This window comes from Heloderma suspectum, chromosome 1 (genome assembly GCF_057233095.1).
Source record: "Heloderma suspectum isolate Gila_16-S chromosome 1, 16-S_ref, whole genome shotgun sequence".
Classification (NCBI taxonomy): domain Eukaryota; kingdom Metazoa; phylum Chordata; class Lepidosauria; order Squamata; family Helodermatidae; genus Heloderma; species Heloderma suspectum.
The window spans coordinates 83,339,649-83,362,276 of record NC_139458.1 but is presented as its reverse complement, the minus strand read 5'-3'; the positions used below and the strand labels follow the sequence as shown (position 1 = coordinate 83,362,276).

Genomic DNA, 22,628 nt, shown 5'->3' with positions numbered 1-22,628 from the left:
TAATGATTGCTGACATTATGGCAAGGAACCTGGATAACAGCTTCATTAAAAACAACAGTACAGATGGGGGAAGAGACATAACTTCAATGAGATGCGGATGGTATCTCCTGAGAGCAACAGCAAGTAAATTGATTCTAGCAATTTAAAATACTGCAAATAATCTATTACAGCATGCCCTCATCATCAGGTACAGAGTCTTAGAGCATAATTTTTTCAAAAGGTTACTTGGCTCAAGCAGTATTTTAACAAGGGAGCAGGAAACTAGAGCAAACTACATTAATTAATTACGAATAGCGATGCTTCGCTCAACAAAATGGGAGAGAATTAAATAGGCCCCTTTCAGTCAAGGAAACACATTTCTTCATCATCTCTAATTTCATTCCATTGTCGCAGAAACATTCTAAGGCATAGAACTGACAGGGCAAACAAAAATATGCTAACAAAGCTAGAGATTTAACTTGCAGAGCACATTAGATAGTGTTCAATTATCACTAAATGCATGGAACATCTGGTGTTGTCCTTTTTCAAATCAAAGTCATACCTCTCAGAGTTGTACATGGTCTATTTTTCCTTTTACATAAAACAGCTGGTTCATTTTACAGCTTTTGTTTCCTTTAGGGCAAACTACCCACCCCACCCCACCCGTCTCTTTTGGACAGACTCACCTGTGGAAGGAAATTTGGACGAGGTGTAAGTCTAGGAGGAGGGATGAACTGTGGCACTTTGATGGGCTGAGGAGGTGTAGCTTGAACCTGCTAAACAACAGGAGTGGGGCAGGTGGGGAAGGAAGACAGATCTAAGTAAAGGAATGGGTTTGATGAATGATTTTAAAGCTATGCAAGCACAGCCTGCCTCTCTTGCAGTAAACAGACTCTTGCTTTTATATTAAAGCCTTTCTGAAGAGTGAAATGGTCTTACCTAGGCACAATGAAGCTAATCATTATTTTGTTTCACTAGAATGTAAAACCTAAGTCCTCTCTTTAAAAAAAACAAATCAGTTATCCCTGAAGCTTCTGAATTCTCATGTTTTATGAGTCAAGCTCCATGAAAAATCTGAATGTATTATTCAGTTTGACTGCCCATTCTAATGGAGTTTCACATGTTGCTTAACTGTGCTAAGGCTTAATAATTTCGGGAAATGTTTTGAAATGTTTGACAAGGGGGCATAAACATTCACATTCAAAATAGCAAGAAGGTTCAGCACTACGCACTTCATAAATTATTTAATACATTAAGGTGCTGGAACTTGCAGAATACTGTTTGCAAACAAAGTTATTTGCTTTTGGAATGGTATAGTTAAGGCTATAAATGGATTTACTTACAGCTGTACCAGTGGATCAATTCTTATTTAAACAGTAAAATTCTGCTTCAGATGGCTCTGTTTAAATGCTTGGCCCCACTCACGAAGTTAAATATTCCATTCAAAGTTTCTTTTTACATTTTAACAGGTTTCAACTGCTTTGTACTTTGCAAAACCAAAACTGATTCTCAGAATTACTACTTAGTCACAACAGTACCCATGAGAATGTCTACTCTGCAGATTGAGGAAATGCTAGCAGGATTCCATTATGCAGGATGTTGTATCTGTGGGCCAGCACCAGTAAAAGACAGCAATGTAGGTGAGTCTCATTATTTTTTTCTTCACGTGAGCAGTGGAAGGAACACAAAATTTGAAACAGTAATCCAGATGAGAAGTCACACCACTCAGATAAAGGAAGTCTGTACACAAGCCTCAACCAAAACTACAAAATGGTGTCTTCTCAGCAAGCAGCATATTGTAAATATCACATAGAGAAAAATTAATTTCAATAGTTATCTTGTCACACACCAAGGATACATAAGGAGTGATCGATAGAAATGATATTAATCACTTGATAATGAGTACATGATATTAAAACTGAAGACTCCTAAAGTAAAAATATTTTCTCATAGAAATTGAAGCAAGGTTTCACAACACCCTTACATACATAAAAGCTTATGTACCCCTTAATTATGAAAAATTAGCCATTACAAATTATTTATGCACTGAGCACTAGGCAACAGAGCATGCTTACCAACGTGACTGTATTTTTTGCCACTATTTGGACTGCCTCTGTTCCTGGACCAGTGACTTTATTTGTTGTCTGGAGGTTGACTGGTGTGTTCTGTGCATCAGTGCTAAGGACAGTTTTCTGGCTGCTGTTGATGGCAGTCACCATGGCAATTGTAGGTCTTTGACCTACAACAGAGGCAGGCATGGTTGCTGTTGCTGCTTTCAAGACGAGAGGTAGTGTCTTAGTGGTGATCATAGAAGCTGTAGTTACAGTCTTCTGAGAGAGAGAGAAAACACACTTTAAAAGTCTGGAACTTCTTCACAGATTGGGAATAGTTTATTCTTGAATTTACTAGTAAGAAAACACAAGCAGTGTAATGCAAAGGAAACAGCACTGGGAAGATTTTAAACAGAGATACTCTGCCTGTGAAAACTGTATGGAATCACCCCCCTCATGAATGAATCTTTTTCAATACATTTCCCATACAGACTTGCAATCACACAGATAGTGCTAAGTCATGGCTTGCTCATACCGCTGATGAACAGTGTGTGAAATTAATCAAGTTGGCAACACATGCTTCAGCACGTTGTCCCCCTGTCACCTCCCTGGCACACATCCATTTCATGTCCCAAATGTCTGGAGAGGCATGTCTCCTCTTAACACTTTACATGTTTAATGAAGTAAACATCAGTGTACCTGTAACACACCATAAACGTGTGAAGTGGCTTTGTTCTGAACCAGTGCCTCGAAGCTCTGGTCAAGTGAATGAGGGTTAACAGGCTAAAATTAAATCCAGACAAGATGGAGATTAAGTTGCTGAGGAATTTAAGTGCTCTGAGACACATTTGCTTGTTACTGTCCTTGACAGAAGGCTGAACTAGATATTCAGCCGCAGACATGAACCTAGGAGCCCCAGCCACTTACACTTGTAAATCTGTGGGAGGAGGGCACAATACGTAGGGGAGAAGTGGTAGGGTGTGTGTCTGCACAGCAAACAGGTAGCCAAGGAACCCTGAGGAGTAAAGTATGTTTTATTTTAGCAGGTTTTTTCAGGAATACTGGATTTACTATTGCTGCTGCACTGTGTTTCTGGTTGGCATGAAATTATTTTAATTGAATTAGTATTTTTTGCTGTTTCTGAGCCACCTCTGATTTTAGATGGAGACAGCATATACATCTTTTAAAATCAATAACGTATCAACACTCGGGGCTAAAATGATGGTTTTTACATGATCAGTTAAAGCATCCCACAACTGCATTTAAGCTTTGCAATATACTCTTGTATCCTGTAGATGCCTGACATACTCAGCCACATTTGTACTGTTAAGTGTAATGTGCACAAGCAGGAATGAGCTACAGTGAGCCTTGGGCTCATTCATGGGCTCCCCCCAGTCAGGCAGCCAGGAGGAAGAGTTTGGAAGCTTTTGCTTTTGGTGAACTATGGTTTGTCATGCTGTCTGGAATGAAAAAATGTGGTTAACATTAACTATTGTTAACTATGGGTTATGAGGCTGGATTGTTGAAACTAACCATAGATAATGTTAAAGCCCTAATCCCAGGTCACCTTTCTAAGAATCACCTTAACTGGATGTTAGTGAGGAAAAGAATGGTAGCAATTTCAAGGAAGTTTCGCTAGAGGGCTCTTTAGCTTTGAACATAACTTTGTACAACCGAGCAAATGACCTGGAAGTTAATCTCAAAGTACACAGCATAGAATACAGAGATTAGCATGAAATTGCTTTTGCAGTCAAAACTCTTGACAAAAGCGGATGCCAATCATATAAAAATTATTCACAATCTACCCATAAATGTTCTAAAATGTTTATTACTGCACACATTGCCCTCTCAAGTATTTTATTAATTTGTGTAAATGCCTCTAAATAGCATATTAATTTTAACAGTCTGACAAATTTGAAGTTAAAACACACAATATCTGAAGTGGCCCTAACCAACAGAATATCTATTTCCAGGTGAAAGATCCCCATACAAAGTAGAGCCTTGTAAATTAATAAGTATTCTGCACATTCTTCTGTAATACCATATGTTTAAACACAACTTGATCATAAGACATTCATAGCAGGCAAATCACCACCTTTTCCCCCTTTGTGGAATATGTGAATGCTTCAATAGTAATGGTGCACTGATATGCTGACCTCCAAAGGGCCAATGCACGTTGCACAACCTTAAGTGAACACATGAAGCTGCCTTACACCGAGTCAGACCACTGGCCCAGCTGGCAGTGGCTCCTCGGTTTTTCAAGTAGGGGCCCTTTCCATCCCTACCTGGAGATGCCTAGGACTGCATCTTCTGTATGCAAAGTGTGTGCTCTACCACTGAGCTATGCCCCTCCTTAAGTGAAATCTCCATGGGCGGAACAAAGTGTACTAATGTGCCAAAACCAGAAGCATCCTATCAAGTACTTCCTCCCTTTCGGTAACATCTTGTACACATGTCCTGATGCCACCACACTGTGCATTTCCCTGACTCACATCACTGGCTGCTTGTGGCAGGAAAACACACAGTCTAATAATTTCTGGACTCAGAGCAAGTTGTACTGGATGTTTCTGATGTTTAGAGCAACAGTCCCTTCTTGCATTTAGTTCTGCTCCCAGTGTCTCAAAGGACCATAAGGAGAAAACTCCCAACTGTTCACAGGCCAAAGGTTCAGTTTAGTGGCTGCCTCCATGATTGCTTAAAGGACAACAATAATTCTCACTGAAGCACTGTCTTAAGTGCTCTAGATGAAAGCTTATGCTCTTCTGGTAAGAAACAGCAGTAAACAGCGCCTAAGCCTACCTTCCTCCAATCTCTGGGCACTCCCTGATCAAAGTAATAAGGAGGAGGCAGTCAAGTCCAAGGCTGTCCAAGTTGGTGGATTCCACTCTATCTTGGCAACGAATTACATAATTTATGTGCAGTGTGAAGAAGTAACTTCCTTTTATTTGTCCTGCATCTCCCACCATTCAACCTCATAGGATGACCCCGGGTTCTAATATTATGACATATCCACTTTTTCTGTACTACGCATAATTTTATACACCTCCATCATGTCTCCCCTCACGCGTCTTTTTTTCTAAGCTAAAAAGCGCCAAATGTTGTAACCTTTCCTTACAATGGACCTGCGCTAGCCCCTTTATTTTGGTTACACTTTTCTGCACCTTTTCCATTGCTCTTTTGTGGAGCTCATTTGTGTGTGTTTCTTTGTTTACAGCCTGATAGGTTTTATATCATTATTTCTGGTATTTTATTTTTAATGGCCAATGGCTGAAACAAATAAACTGAATTGAACCAAGATTGAATTGACCATTACGGCACCCTGGTTAACAACTATGGCAGGTAGGCAAGGTGGAAATCACTTCTACAAAAAATAGAAGCTGAATGCAACTCCACATTACCGTGCAGTGAAGCGTACCTTCCAGGTGAATGACTGAATATTTGTGTCAACTGAATGTAATATTTTTTTCTGTTTAAATGGTAGGCCCAAAAGAAAACTTGACATGAAATATCAGCTCACAGTGTAAGACAGACAAAAAATATTTGTTCAAAACTTGCTTCCTTATGTCTAATGGAAAAGGTATTGTGGAAAGTGCTGTATTCTGAGGATTGTCATCTCCCTTCAGTGCATATATTAGTATCTGATGTAAGCACAAAAGTTGACTTTAACGTAGTGGACCAATCTATTTTGATGATGGGTTTTTTTTTTTAAGTTGGGGGTCAGTGGAAGATAGGCTGCAATACACAGTGGCTCAACAACTAATTTCTGGTGAACCACCAAGTGCCTACTGGCTACCAGAATTCTTGCCAAGAATGCTGGACTACATGGACCTTATTCTGACCCAGCAAGGCACTTTTTCTCTTCTTAAGCAAGAGTGCATACTCAGGATCACTTAACAGAAATTAGTTTTGCCTTAACTTTTAAGAGATCCTGAATATGCACACTTTGAAAATTCAAAGCACATCAGTGGACTATATGGGTCTTAATAAACTTTTTTGTTTCTAAGTAAAGTATGTATGATTCAAGTAAGCCCACAATATTGCTACTTCACAACCAGCAATTTACTTTTAGCTTTCATTAAAGGGGAAGTGAAAGAGATGGAGAGAAGAAAGTGACACATGCTAAAATACAAGATTATTAAGTGCTTTTGTTTCACTTAAAGATTACTGATAGCTCTGCAGCCCAGTCCTACAAATGTTCATTTAGAAGTAAGTACTACTGAGCTCAACATGGCTTACTCCTTATTAAGTGTGCACTAGATCATTATACTACATCAAAATAGCTTAACACTGATTTTATGTTATGTTCTTGATATGCTGACAGATTTCATTCTAGGTAAGGAATACATTTTGAATATCAGGGTAACATCTTCAAACACTTTACCTGTGATCCAAGCAGGTTTGGAGTGGGTGCAGTGGTCTGCTGCTGCTGTAGCTGTAGTGGCTGTGGCGTTTGTATTTTATTTTCTGACTGTGCCAATGGTTGTATTTGAAACTTGCTATCTGGCTGTTCCTGCTTTACCATCAAATTCTTCCGTAGCTGTTCAACTACTCTTTTCTAGCAAAGGAACACACACACACACAAATGACATTATTTATGTTGCAACACATGAAGGTTCAGTTAAAAAAATCTGTTCAATGTTTGGATTTTAATGAATTAACCTTGGGTTGGCCCACTGACCTTTATGCCTGATATAGCAGTGGCTATAATAACAGGCGTGTAAGTGACAGGCTACATGGCAGAATGAACATGTCCTTCGAACAAGATGTCATACATGTAAATACATGTACATGTAGAGCAATTCCCTATGCCATCACAGTTACATACATCTATAAGATCATTAAGCTCTCTCAAACCAGCAAGTGCTTTAAGCAGCAAGAGCTGCTGCTTAATAAGCTGCATAGTGTGCATTCAGAAACTTCAAGGGTTCCTAAGAGTAAGGTCATGGACTGCATTGTGTTTGAAATCAACAAAATAAATCTAAAAATTAGGGTGGCCTATTTGGCTCAAGTGCTTCAAGCTACTTTGCCCCTGTCTATAGAAGATTAAAAAGCAGTTTAGAATCTTTAAAGCAAACAAGCAAATATAATCTATCTTAAAAGCTTTAAAATTCCAACACTGCACACATCACATCAGAAAGCAAAGTCAATTTTTGCAAATGGCAAAATCCAACAACCAACAAATACAAGTAAGAATAATATAGCACTCAAATCAGAAGTTAGATTCATTTAAATGAAGATTCCCCCCCATAGACTACTGCTCCTTCACGGTTCAGCCTAGGATCTGGGGTATAGCTAGGACATTCACAGTTCAAACTTTCCACCAGACTTTCAATCCCAGCCTCTAAAGCAGCCAGTTTAGTGTTTCAACCAGCAATAATCCTGGACTATGACTTCATCTGAATCTTATGAATTGTAGGTCTGTCCTTTGCCTTTAGCAGAATCTGTTTCAGGCCCTTTGGATGTCCCCTCCTGCTACTCTTTCAAAGGTCAATTATTAAAGCTGCTCAGACAGGGTCCTCTCAGTCTGTTCTTCTATCAGGTTCTTATCACCCACAAACTACAGTGGTGTACATTCCAGACTTCTGTCACCTGTTCCAGAACTCTATGGATCCTTACCTTTCTAGGCACTTGGTCTTCCAAAACGACTGCTTATTGTAAGTAAGACCATGAAGTTACTAGCTCACTTTACCAGCCCACCTGTCCACAAATGCTTATGTTGGTCAGTTGTGGCAGAGCAGTGGCTTGAAATTACAAAAGCATGTCTCCTCCATTTTACAAAAGCTTCCTTGCCTGGTTACCTGCAGATGATTCTTATCAGGCAACTAGGCAAATGGCAATTTAAAAGCCTTATTTATATTTTATGGAACCATGCACTAGTTAAATGTATTCCTTTAGTTTATCTGAAAACCTATATGTGAAAATTAGAACACAGAGGTCTGACAGCAAGCAAAGAAATCTACTCCATATTTTCTTTTATTTATGCATTCAACCATTGATCAGTCATTTATGGTTGCTTTCTGAAACATCAACTGTGTTATCAAGCTATTTAAAATGCTATGTCAGCAAGCAGAGACAGGAACAGAAGGAACATTTCCAGAAAGCAGAAAAACATAGAGGAAATAATAGAACAGAAACCAGTTACACCTGCCAAACAATAACTCCACCTATTAACAGCACAGGAGACTATATTACTGTACCCAACAAAATCAGGCATGGTGTTTCCCTTTTCTATAGCTGTAACTTCTGAAGTTCAGGGATAAGGGTGATTTTCTACCGGTTCCCTAGTTCAAGGAAGCCAGTAGCAAAGTGCTAGAATTTATTTGCTCCATGTCCTTTACCACAAAACAGAACAGCAGGGAAAGAAGGGGAAGCTAAGCTTGAGTACTTCCAAGCCAGGCTGCAATAAAAAGCAAGAGCCAATCATAACAGGAATTAGAGAGTGTAGGAGTTAAGTGAGTCACAATCACATTCACAATTCTTCCTCTCCCAGGCCCTGAAATAAAGCCCAGGAAAGCTGCAGAGAAAAATAGAAATGAAATACCTGAAAACTTTCATTAGTTTTTACAGAACTATTAAATAGTTGCCTACTGACACACAGAGCAGACAATAAGAGAGAGAGAAGTTGTTTCTCCGCACATCTATGCTGGCCTTTTGTAAAGGATGAAAAGCTGCTTGGCAGGAATACTTCCTACTGTCTCCAATTTATTAAAAAAAAAAAAACTTAAAGGAACTATCCATGTTTTTATGTTTTAGAGTTGCAAAACTAAACACTTCTAAGAGGAGGAGGAAAGGGAGGGAGAAAACTGCCCATGGGAAGCTTAAAAGCAGGGCTCTGATATTCAGGGAAAGAAAGAGAATGCAGAATGAATAAGTATGGCTGTCTGAACCCTTCTGTCTAGCTGTATGAGAAATAAAGCTGTGTGTGTTGTTATATCTCAGGTTTGGTACTGTGTTTCCCTAAAAATGTCTTCAAAACACTAATTCCTCACTCATGTAATACATATCGATGTGCAACTTGACTCACTTCTTTGGGTGTTTGCTCTGTACTTAGGTTACCTCCTGCTTTCTGATTGTGCCATAGTTGCAATCTGCATGGTATTGATTGGAGATGGCCTAATATTATGTACAGATGGCATTGCCTGGCAGCTGAGGACTTATGAGCACATGCAATAGCTGTGCACCTGAGATTAGCAGAGCTTCTGCAGGCTCCACTCTTTGATCCACCAGGCTGTGTGTTCTGTCAGTAACAGTGGCATGCCAGGATCGCTGAACCAGCAGCATTCCCAATATTTGGAGGCACCAAGGCCTATGACCATCATTACATCAGATCATGGCACCACCTCCAACTGCCATTGTACCATCAGAGCAACTAAGCCAATGGCATCATAGTGGGGTCAAAGTGCAGTCCAACTTCGACATCAGATCAGGCTAGGGAGAGGAGTGCTCACAGGGACTAATAAGGCAATTAAACAACCATATTATAAGCTTCTGAAATTTGAGTGATTTGGGGGCCTTGTAACTGACCACCAATGTCACACGCTTCTTATGCATATGGCAAGTATACACTCATTTTCTCCACAGATAACTTGTATTATTTAATTTTAAAATTTCTTTGAGCCCAGGTTACTTGCTTCTCTTCACTGTACTCTTGAGAAACATGCTGCCAGGATTGTATTTGCTTTTCTGCTTATGAACACAACAGTTTGTGCTACTGGATGTAAAGACACTGCAAGATCTAGTCAACAGTTCCTGGTCTATCTAGGTACATTTTCCTACTAAGTTTCGTTATCTAAAGTCCTTGCAATTCTTTCATTCCTGTATGCCAGCCTTCCCGAAGCTGGTGCCACTTTAATTCCCATCAACCCTAGCCAGCATGGCCAATGATCAGGAATGCTAGGAGTTGTAGTCCAAAACATTTGGAGGGCACCAAGCTGGGGAAGGAAGAAAACATAATTACAAGCTCATGTTAAACGCAGAAAATGTACTACAGCAAGTAGCAACTGTCCCTTGGTTACCAGGTCTGAAGATCTAGAAGCATAGCATAACAAGGTAAAGCTTATCCCAAAGTACATTTGTTGGTCTTCAAGGTGCCACAAGAAGTTTTGTTAGTTTTGCTGCAACAGACTAACATGCTACCCCTCAAGAAATTAGCACCATAATGGTTACCTTTTAGGGAAGAAAAGGTGACTTAACAAAGCCACATGGTGCTATGTTGTATTGCGAGGCTGACTGCACGCACAATGTGCTCTCTTATGCCCCTTTGGAGGGTGGAGGATAGTGAGAAACCATCTCGACTTTGGCCGAGATTCAAATGCAAGAAGCAGCAGAGAAACCATCCCTGCTGACTTGGCTGTTCCTGTTAGATGCAGCACCATAAGCACTGCCATTTGCCTTAGACCCAGAAGGTTCCAGGGCTCAAAGCAAGCAACATCAAGTAACCAGTCCCTGGTGCTCAGCTCTTACTGCAGAGCACACATGTACACGCGCACACATGCGCACGCACACACACAAACAGAAGATAATCTCCATCTTTGAAAAAATACATTCATATTAATATACTTTGCTCAATGTATTCTACCATGACTACCCATAGTTCATATAGCCAACTTCAAAAACCATTATCGAGTATAGTTTTTAGGCTCTTTATTACCTTGACAGCCTCTTGATCATTAGGCCTCATCAATATGTATTTACAAAAAAGGTTCACAGAGCCTTTAACATACATTGTTGTTTTTCAAAGTAGACATCAACAATCCTCATATTTGGAGGGAACAACTATAACTGGATGGCTTGAAAGGGGGATTAGACAAATTCATGGAGGATAAGGCTATCAATGGTTACTAGTCATGATGGTTATATATTACCACCAGTACTGGAGACAAGTATGCCTCTGACTTCCAGTTGCTCAGTTATATGAGTGGGAGGGTCCTATAATGCTCATGTCCTGCTTACGGGCTTTCCAACGGGCATCAGGCTGGCCATGGTGGGAACAGAATCCTGGACTAGCTAGGCCTTCAGTCTGATCCAGCAGGGCTCTTCCTATGTTCTTAATACTTGTATTTCATGAACAATTCAAGCCGGATTGCATCAAGGGACACTAACATCTTTAGATTCAGTTCCCTTTGGAGCCAAGAAAGACTGTTTCCCACGCTGCATGCATCAAATTATATGGACTACAAATATCTATCAGCACTACAATTGATTTATTTTTATTTATTTTTAGATGTCACAGGTTTTCAGCCAGATATGTGCCATGCAGACTTTAATAAGGTTTCTCCAGAATACTCCCTGAAGTGAGTCTTTAAAACAACATGCCACTCTTTAACATGCACGAATAAAAATAACATACAAAAACTACAGTTATTAAGGAGTTTAGTAAATGTTGATTATATTTAATTTCTTAAATGTCTGAATTAAACTGTATCAAAATGTAAACCTCAATATTGAGAGAGGAAAGCCATGGGAGACATATAATTGTAAGCAAGCCATAGAATCCTGTGCAACTGATATCTTTCTCCTGTATGAATACAGCAAACTCACACGTGCCATTATGCATGTGCACTGTGCTGCCTCTCGATGACCATGTTCGGACATAATGGCAGCAGCTTTCAGAGTTGTAAGGATGCAAGCCATGTTTGAGCTGCTTCTGGTTTCCAGCAACAACCTATGAATGCAGCATGTGTAGGTTGTTTCTGTGACATCCAAACGCATGCACTTGGGCTTGTTTGTGGGTTAAACAACCCAAGTTAACTCATCGTTTGTTCTTGGGTTAACTTGGGTTGTTTGTATAAAAACAAAAAAGGTTTAAGTAGAATTGAATAATAGTTACTGAAAATACCAATGATGGATTTCCAAAGTAAGCAGTTTTTTCTTTAAAAGTGAGAGTGGAGTAGAGATTGGCTGTTAAAGACGTGAACTATTCTATAAATCTACCCTTCAAATTAGTGTAATTTCTCACCACTGAACAGCATCAATAATGGAAAATCTTAGGTTCCTATATATCCTGACATAGATCCCCATAGATTTACCAAATTATTGTCCTGAGTGCCGCATCCATGACCTGTCCAACAGATCTGGTATAACAAATTGCCTTGCATTTTGGACAAAGTCACAATGTCCACATGAAATTACTCCAAATTTGAGCCATTATCCAAGCTCAAAAAGCTCTATATGAGTTTAGTGTCAACAAGAACTTGATTTAAAGTTTGACTTTTTAATATTATACAACTTAATTCAGAAGAGAGTAATATTGCCACAAAATGTTTAGTATAGATTTACAAAACAAACTGCTTGGAAATTAGTGAAATCTCAATTTGAAATGGCTAGAACTTGTACACTAAGGCTCCTTCTGACTTGCATGCTAATTATTTGAAACTCTACCACACTTATTCTACCTGAGAGAGCACGTCCAGTAAGGGGCGGGGGGGGGGGGAGAATTAAAGTTATTGCACAAGTACACTCTGATTACACTTCATGTGGAATACTGTGCCTAGTTATGGTCACCTCTGTCTGAGATAGCTGAAATAAATCACAACAGTGATTTACATAATGGTGAAAGAACAACAAAAAAATATGTTGGCTGTTTGTCTTAGGGAGGAAAAAAGGGTTGCAAGACAGTTTACTAATATGATGGGTTGTTATCGTGGGTGGTTGCAGGGTGGATTAGTATGACGACTGAACCCAGACCAGTTTTTCCATCATGGGTTGTTTTTCACAAACAAGCCACCCTGAGAATCTACGGCTTATAGCAGGGTTGTTCAGGGTGCCTTGTTGTGACGTCCAAACCCGGTGGGATGATTTTATTGTAAGTTGTCAGAATGGCTAAAGAGCCACCTGGCAAGAGTGGTGAAAACCCTTGTCACTCCTCACAATCTCACTACTGCTGCTGCCACTCTCCCTCATCCCTTCTCAGCGTCCATTGCCTCCGGATGGATTTTTTTCCATAGAAATCTTGAAGGAAGGACACCAGAGAGTGTCCCGAATGCATTTGCAAAAAATTTCCCAGCCCTGCGTAAGTGTGCAAGAGTGAATGTCCGCTGCTAGGAATTTTGCATATTTTCCCCCTCAGTTTAACTGCTCTGCCATGAAATCTGCGTATTTTTAGTGAACTGCCTCACTTGTCTATGTTTAAATTTGCATATGTTTCTCCACTCAGTCCCTGTTTTGCCTAAATTTGTGTATTAGTGATCCCGCTCACTGCTCTGCGGGGTAGATAAAAATCAATGATTTTTTTAAAATAAAAAAATTGGATTTTTAAAATTCAAATCAGATTTTTTAAAAATCAGATTTTGAAATTTTCTTAAAACAATTAGTAAAAAAAGAGTCTAGGTCAATGATATCATCATGAATACTAATTATACAACTTCAAAAAATATTATACGAATAAGTTAACAGCAGTTTATGGAGATGGGAGATAACCTGATCAGTCCTATTCTGCACTGCAGGTGGTCTACAGAAGGGCACGCTCTCGTGCTCCCCCTCTCTCTTTCGCGGCCCTGCCTCTCTCTAAGTGCAAAGATAGAGAAGGTCAATGAATACAGAATTTGGGGAAATGGAGTAGATCTGAACATGGAGGAGGAGTCTGGATATAAATGCAATGGATTGGGGGGGGGTCAGAAAATGAAAGCAAAAGTGAACAGAACATACTCATGCAGTCCTGACTCCTGAGGAAAGTTCTGCTGAAAAAATCCATATGCGCGTTTTGTTAATGTTGTTGTTTGTTGAAGAAGAAAACTAACCAGAAGAATAAACAATCTTATCAGCACAATTTAAGAGCCTGTTTGGTGGTGGTGATTTTGGCACATCGTGACAAAAATATCATGATTAATTGAACAGTTGGAGCTAGTTCATTCCCTGAATGACTTCACAAGTTCATTCTGCTTTAGTACCAAAATGACCAATTATCATCTCATTTTCTGATGAAAACTAATCTGAAAACAATTCAGAATAATTGTTTAGTGTGTACCTACCTTCTAATGAAATCTACATCTCTGAATATTTATTAAGGCTATATTGAACAATAATATTAAACAATAATAGCCACCTTGAGTTCCTTGCAAGAGGAAAAAAGGCGGGATATAAATGCAATAAACAATAAATAACATATTTATTTATTTATTTATTTCTATACCGCCCAATAGCCGAAGGTCTCTGGGCGGTTCACAAAAACTAAAACCAAACAACACACAATAAAACAATTTAAAATATATAGAACATTAAAACCACAATATAACAATACAACCACAATAAAACCTAGCAGCAGTACAGGAGTTTAAAATACAGTTTTAAAACAGCAAAGATAAAAAATTAGAAGAAGTATAAAGATAAAACTTTATACTTCTTCTAAAAATGATGATTAAATAGAATCTTCTTCACTAGTCATTTAAACTGTGATTTAAATCATTAAAATTGAATCCTTCAGAGAAGCAATTTAAATCATGATTTAAATCAATTTGATTTAAATCAAATCAACCCTGCTGCTCTGTAGTCTTCATGTACATCTGACAGCTAGCAGTGGAGACCTGTGGAGGGAAGTGACAAGCACAAAAGGGGGCGGGGGAGCCAAAAGCAGCTGGCAGCTGCAGGAGAGAAAGAGCTTTAGGGGTGGGTGTTACTATTTCAGTAGAACATAAAACAGCCTTTTTAAATAAAAGGTGTTTGCTAGCAAGGCAAGCCCATGTGGAGGATGAAATTGACAGGAGGGGGATATTGGTATGCTTGGTTAAACAGCTGACAAATGGTCTTGCACACTTGCATAAGACCCTGAAAAAATTTGCGAACACTTCACAAGGGCTCAGAAAATTATTTCCTTTTTGTGAACTAATGGGGGGGGGGGCGTTTCGCTTGGGAAGCATTGAAGTGGACGCTGAAGTAGACAAGAGAGGGATATGGCTATGCTGGGCTCAATAGCAGACAGGCAGTCTTACAGTCCTGTGCACTTGCGCAAGACCCCTAAAATACAAAAAGAAATTTAAAGGTTTCTGAACACATTCCTGCATTCATAAGGACTCAGAAACTTAAATCCCTTTGGCGATCTGATGTGTGTGTGCTTGCACGTGCATGCAAGGGTACTTTCCCTTGTGAGCCAGCAACCCTAGAGGAACAGTTACAGAAACGGACCTGATGCAGGGAATGAGGAAACAAGGATTTTTGCCACAAAGGCCCCTGGATACATGCTGGCAGGAGCCAGGAGGACTAGGAAGAAATGAAGGAAAAACAAGCCACAGCAAGCCGCGAAGCAGACCATCGTCTGTCAGGAGTAATGGATAAGCCACCCAAACAGCATGGTGTATTCTCAGGGTGGCTTAGTGTGATCTGCAAACTCACCCGCTGTAATCTAGATCATTGGGGTTTATCTGTAGGAAACTACCATATTGAGAAACTGATCAGGTCTGCATGATCAGCAGGAAGTTAACAAGTCATGGTGGCTTGTTAGGATTTGCAAAATTACCACAGACAGCATAGCTTGTCGTGTTATGTGAACCTGGCCAGGGTGGCTTGTTGCCATGGGTAAGAAGCCACACAGAATCCTACAGTGGCCCATGGGTTCTGGGAGGCTTGTTACCCACAGCAAAAAGCCACCCTGACCAGGTTCGCATGACACAACAAGTCACGCTGCCAATGGTAATTATGCAAATCCCCCACATGTGACCGGCACGCACAGCAAGCAAACCGTGGCTTATTAGTGCTTGCTGATTACCAGGCCACTGCCTTAGTGGGTTGGGTCTCAACTACCTTCTAGCTCCTTCCAGCTCTATAATTAAAAATCGCATTCTATCCAGTGTTGTACATTTGCGCAAATGACAGACAGACCCAAGGCAACCTTCATTTAGCACCTGAAGGGTGACACTATTGTCACCATATCTGTGTCTGCTGAAACCTTATCTACAAGGTCATTTGGGCAAGGTGTCTTAAAGGAGCCAACTGCTTTATTCCCAGCAGGAACGATAGTATCATGACAACACCGATTTGAAGCAGCAGCATGGATTTTAATGTTCTTTGTCATTTGATGGACACTACAGGAAAAAACAAACAAACCTTTGAACACCAACATTTACCAAGAAATGAAAAGCTCCTTTAAAGAAAGCAGAATAGGGAAGAGGGGGGAAATCCTAGAAGAACTATATTTTACAAGACCTTTCCCTGGAATGCCATCTGTAAAATGAAAACTTTCCTATCAAGTTCACACATAACTCACAGTATGTTTGTTTGACAGTCACACTGTCATAATTTTAGACTGTTGGAACCTCTGCTCTAGGGTTTATAAAAGATCAAGTACTTGTCACTCTCAGAGCAGGTATAGTGAGATAGAGCGGGTGAACAGTTCATTTTTCTTTATAATTACACTCCATTAACCTTCTACATGAGAGTTCCCTTGTGCTTTCATACCAACAGCACCAACTGTCCATGTCTGATAAGGCTCTATGGAGTCTGCAAGACCAGCAAGTGTAACAAAAAGGAACACTTTAATATTGCAGACATAAGCATAAGCCAAACACAGTTCTGTTACTTAACAGTAAAAACGCTCAGCTCAATTAGACAAGACTTGTGACCAGCCCTCTCTCTCTCTCCCTTTCCATAAAGCTTCAAGTAAACAAACAAAAAATACTGATTTAAAAAACCAAGAAATTATTCCTCATATTGAAATGCAAATTGACTCTGCTCTCCCGTAATTGTGGAAGCTTCCCAATAGAAGAATGTTCAATATATAAACAATCAGAGCAATATATTCAAGAAAGTAGCAGTGAACTAGATCACGTTATAGATAACTGTTCATCCAGAATATTAAAAACAAAGACCCCTTAAAAAACAAAACATCTCCCTTCTTTTCTTTCCAGTAAAAATGTATAAATAAAAATAAACTGGTTAGCAAGTAGCAATAGATATATCTATATCCTTTTCAAAATGAGGACAATAACAGTCTATTCTTAAAGTTGGTTCAATGAATAATGTATCCTCCGTACGTTTTTAGCTTTGTGCCAGGAATGCTATTTTCCTTGATGCTTGTGTGTCTACAATAATGAGGTGCTGCTGGTCACTCTTTACGCAGCTTTGAGTGGAACAAATGAAGAGAAACTAGGATTTGGAGCAAAGTAATCCAGAATACAACCTGAATGTTTTAAAAATACAAAATGTTGCATCATTTGGATGAATACAGATCACTAATTTACCACATGAGAAATGTGGGCAAACTTCCCCATTTATTATATGCATGCTAAACTACAACAATACATAAGACCTAGGCTGGTGTTGTAGTAGTCTGTGGTTGTTGTGCTCCGCTGCCAGTTACCATTTCATTCTGTTGCTAAAGGGTGAAGAGAAGACTTTGGTCCTACCAATTCCCATGCATTGCTCAGGTGTTTTAACACTAGCTCTTGGTTCTTTGTTAACTTGAACCGATGGTTAATTCTGTTTCCACAATTTAAAAACTTAACTCTTAGTGATAATTATGTTTGTGTTCGTTTCCAGATATGTAAGTAATTTTTTAAGGCACTTCCCTATTCATTTCTTAAATGGGTTGTCTATTGTACACATATGTGCACAACGCCTATAAAATAAGAAAAAAATCTGAGCACTCCCCCAAAATGAAGAACTTAAGAAGAGTCATGCTGAATCAAACCAAAGGCTATATAGCCCAGCATTCTGTTCACAGTGGCCAACCAGATGCCCCAAGGGCAAGCCCACAAACAACACGTGAGTGCAACAGCAGCCTCCACCTCAAGTTCCCCAGCAACTGGCACACAGGAGCATACTGCCTCTGACACTGGAGGTAATATATAGCCATCATGACTAGCAGACATTGATTGCCTAATCCTCCATGATTTGTCTAATTCCCTTTTAAACTCATCAAGTTAGTGGTCATCACTACATCTTGTGATAACAAATTCCATAGTTTAACAATGCACTAAATAAGGAAGTACTTTGTTTTACCAGTCCTGAATCTCTCACTACTCAGTTTTACGGATGACCCCAGACCCCAGTTTTTTTATGAGAAAGTGATAGAAACTTCTCCCAACCCACTTTTTCCATACCATGTATAATTTTATACACCTCTATCATATCCCCCCTTACTCGTCTTTTCTCTAAGCTAAACAGCCCCAAATGTTGCAACCTTTAGTCAAAGGAGAGTTGCTCCAGCACCTTGATCATTTTAGTTGCCCTTTTTGCACTTTTTCCAGCTCTACAGTATCTTTTTTGAGGTAAAGCGACCAGAATTGTATTCCAAGTGTGGTCACACAACAGATTCATATAAGAGAATTACTATATTGGCAGTTTTATTTTCAGCTCTTTTTCTACTTATGTCCAACATGGAATTTGTCTTTTTCACAGCAGCCGCACGCCAGGCTGACATTTTCATATGAGCTATCCACCACAACCCCAAGATCTCTTTCTTGGTCAGCCACTGCCAGCGCAGATCCCAGAGCATACATGGTTAGGATTTTTTGTCCCAATGTGGATCACGTTATACTTGTTGACACTGAACTGCATTTGCCATTTTAATGCTCGTTCTCCCAGTTTAGAGATATCCGTTTGGCCACTTCACTGCTCAACCTTAACTCCAGATCATTTCTGAACAAGTTAAAAAGCAGCAGTTTGAATACAGATCCTTGGGGAACCCCACTGGTTACCATCCCTCCATTCTGAGAACAGACCATTTAGTCTTACTCTTTAACGAGTTCTTTAACCAGTTACCGATCTGTAAGACGACCTCTCCTCTCATCCCATGATTGTGAAGCTTACTTAGGAGTCTTCAGTGGCGGACTTTGTCAAAAGTAAACAATATCTATGGGATCATCCCATTCCAAATGTTTGTTGACACTCACAAGCAACTCTAAAAGGTTAGAGACAGAGGACTATTTTAATTTGTTTACTTTAACAAATTAAAATAAATATTGTGTATACACACACACCCCTTCATCACACAAAACTCTAACAAACATCACTTCAGAGGGATCAGCATACACTTTCTTGTAAAGGAAACACACACACCTCAAAATATAAAGTGAAAAAAGTTTAAAACCCCAAATATCTCACAAAAATGGAAAGCATTTAATCTTTAAGCACATAAACAGCCCTTGGAATTGTGAAATCTTTAATCGGGGGTGGGGGGAGCAGGAAAGACAAGCAGTCCCTTTAAAAGAAGACTCTAGCCATGAAACTAACTCTTATCGTTCAGGGAAAATCCCTTCCACTCTCAACGTCACCAGGCAGTTTACTAATAGACAGCTATCTAACCACCTGGGCACACCCCTGACACACACTTTAGTAGGCCAAGCAAGCAAGTGGTAGAATATCTTACGACATATTAAGCTGGTTACCCCTATTGCCCGTCTGTTGCTGTTTTAAATACTTTTTAAAAAATTCCCAACTTGCTCTCACAGTAACATACCTCGTCCCACAACAGGAACCTAGGATGGTGCTGCCTGTGGAGGTGGAGGCAGAACAGTGTGGGTAGGAGCAGGCTCAGTTCTCAAAGGCTGGGGTTGCCCAAGGGCAGTTAGCAGATCAGCCTACATCCAAATGATGTTCCCAAGTGCACCCCTTACATTTCTCCCATATAAGTAAACAGCTGCAATTCATTCTTATGGGAAAATTGTTGCCCTCAGGACAATGGGAACGCATGCAAAATTCTAGCTGGCTGAAACCCAGGTACCTTAAAGGGCTGTCTTCTCTCACACGAGCCTGCCCCAAGCCTTATAATAGTTATTGGAGGCCCTTCTCTTAGACCTCCTGCATTCTGCCGGTTAGGCAGATGGTGACTGGAGAAAGGGGCACATGGAATGCCCACCTCAGGGAGGGCTGACTGCTGCCAAATATGTCTTTCTGACACCAGGCAGAACCTTTCTTTTGGCCAGACTTCCAACACATTACTGGAAGCTTTTTTTTTATTCATAGTTTTATTGGCTCCTCTAGATTTTTACTGTGGTGTGATTTTAATATTTGTGTTTTATTATACTGTACTGTTTCAATGTTAGCCACTCTGAGCAATTTTTTAAACTAAGGGACAACATTTATGTTTTAAAATAAATTAAAACTAAATAGTGATACCTGCCCTCTATCCTTGACACCGAGTAGCCCAGTTTGTGCACACCATATTTCTATAACAACAAACTACTCCCCCACCAAAGACACCCCATCTGTAATGGTGACCAACGTTTTACTAGTCTTATAGCATTCATCATTATTTTGTATCTTGCAGGTGGCTTCCCCTAAACTTTATTTTCAAATACGCATATCACATACATGAGCCAGTCACTCTCTGTCAGCGTAACCTACTTCACAGAGTTGTTGAGAGGATAAAACAGGGGAGGGGGGCACGTATGGCACCTTGTGCTTTTTGGAAGGAGGGTAGGATATAAATATACTAAATAAATTAAACAAAACATTTTTTAATTCTAAAAATTCAACAGTTGGCTTAATTTACCAGGGGTAGGCAAACTGGTGACCTCCAGATGTCTTGGACTACACTTCCCATATGCCCCAGCCAGTTGCTTACCCCTGGGACCAGACCATTTACACTTTTAGAACAGGATGACTTCTTAACTAGTCTACTGGGATTTTCACACACCAAACAAATTAGGTAAGGACTACCTTACTGATGTTTGTAAGATGCCCTGGGAGCCTTCTGCCTGAAAAGTAGGGTAAAAATTCTTTAAATTAAACAAATAAATGAAAGCCACAGCACTGTCAAGTATTTATTAGAGAATCAGGTGCCCTATGTGTCTTGAGTTGGTTCTTTTCCTCAGGAAATGAGGGAAAGCACCAGCACAAGAATGCGAAGTCCAAGGCTAGATCTATACTACTGCTTTATAGTGGTATTGAAGTGCACCGATTACTGTCAGGGCACGTTACACATTTGATATACTGTTTTTGTAGTGTTGTTTCCTGCTTTTTATTCCACATTTTCCAAAATACCGCAACAAATGTCCTTGTATGTCCTATGAAGTATAAATGCACAAGAGGGATATAGCATTACCATGATGGAATCATAATGATATGACAAAAGGTGTAGATCTGGCCCAAGTGCATGTAAAACATTTTAGGCCCAATTTTGAGCCTGATTACTCTTCTTCAGGGGCAAACAATATAGAGTCAGGAACATTACAGTGTGACATAACAGTGTGACACTTGGCGGATTAGCTGCTTCAGACTGCCTGAATCTGATTCTACTCTGGAGCAGCTAATCCACTATGCCACTGAAGATCACTGCAAGGTCAAAGCTTGTCTGGCATATACTCTGGTGATTAGATTTATTACTCTTTGTCTCACAATAAGGATATTTTCAATTTATTTATTTTTATCATATGCTGAAAACCTATTTGTTTCAACAGGCATTTCCTGACCACTGATATTTTCAGCATACACTACCACCAGATTATATTTATTATTGCAGTATTGTATTTAGCATGACTTATTCTGGGTTTTATATTTTTATTCTTTTTAATATTTTTTATTATTTTTTTTAAAGAAAAACAAAACACAACAACAGAAACACAACAACAATACACACACACTAAAATATCTCTTAAGATTGTAAGATATCTACCTTTGGCTCCCCTTACACAGCAAATGCTTATTATTATTATTCTCTAGTTCTTATCTTAGTTGTATATCATACGTTGAGTTCACAGACATTATCTCCTTTCTCCTAATTTTAACAACAACAGAAAAAAGAGAATCAACCATCTCAAAGTTCAAAATCCACATACACAGATATAATTTTTCTCTATTTCTTGTACAAATTCTATAAAAGGTTTCCAATGTAACATAAATTTAGTTGTTGACCCTTCTTTAATTATAATAGTAAGTTCTGCCATCTCTGCCAGTTCCATCATTTTCGTGATCCACTCGCTCACAGTTGGTATTGTTTCATTCTTCCACCTTTGTGCATACAATAACCTTGCAGCCGTTGTCATGTAGAGAAAGAAGGTTCCCCCCTTTATTTATTTATTGCATTTATACCCCGCCTTTTTTCCTCTTGCAAGGAACCCAAGGCGGCTTACATTATCATCCTCCTCTCCATTTTATCCTCACAACAACAACCCGGTGAGGTGGGTTGGGCTGAGAGTGTGTGACTGGCCCAAAGTCACCCAGTGAGCTTCCATGGCCGAGTGGGGACTAGAACCCAGATCTCCCAGCTCCTAGTCCAACACTCTTGCCACTATACCACACTGGCTCTCTCCCTTCTCTTTTACATGTTTATCTGTTAGTCCCAATAAAAAAGTTTCTGGATTTAGTTCTATAGTAGTCTTTAATATTCTTTGAGCTAAGGACTGTATTTGTTTCCAAAATATTTTAGCTTTTTTACAAGTCCACTGTAAATGATAAAACATTCCCTCTTGGTCTTCATGGTTTACCTTTTTATTCTTGTGGGGAGTTTGTATTTTCTTATTTGTACACTGCTTTGATATTTTTCTTTAGCATCAAGTGGCATAGAAATGTTTTTTAAAAAAATACTTTGTCTCACAATAAGAATATTTTGTAAATAATTTGTTGACATTTTCTGTATTTTAAATATTTTAGTTTTATTTTTAATCAACAGTAACCTGAATGAAAATCTGTTTTAATATTATACAAAGGGATTATTTCCCTTTGTTG

General features: G+C 39.4%; 1 protein-coding gene across 4 annotated transcripts in view; it reads right to left on the bottom strand.

Annotated features, from left to right (window-relative positions):
* PHF21A (PHD finger protein 21A) overlaps positions 1–22,628 on the bottom strand; it is a 228,779-nt gene that overhangs the window by 25,235 nt on the left and 180,916 nt on the right. For 2 of the 4 annotated variants that reach the window (XM_084850563.1, XM_084850566.1), the window contains exons 6-8: positions 6,412–6,585; positions 2,055–2,309; positions 666–755 (exon numbers count right to left, since the gene is read on the bottom strand). In XM_084850563.1, coding sequence (XP_084706689.1) covers positions 666–755; positions 2,055–2,309; positions 6,412–6,585 — 519 coding nt within the window. The remainder of the gene's footprint in view (positions 1–665; positions 756–2,054; positions 2,310–6,411; positions 6,586–22,628) is intronic. The other 2 variants (XM_084850573.1, XM_084850583.1) reach the window with 2 other exon arrangements.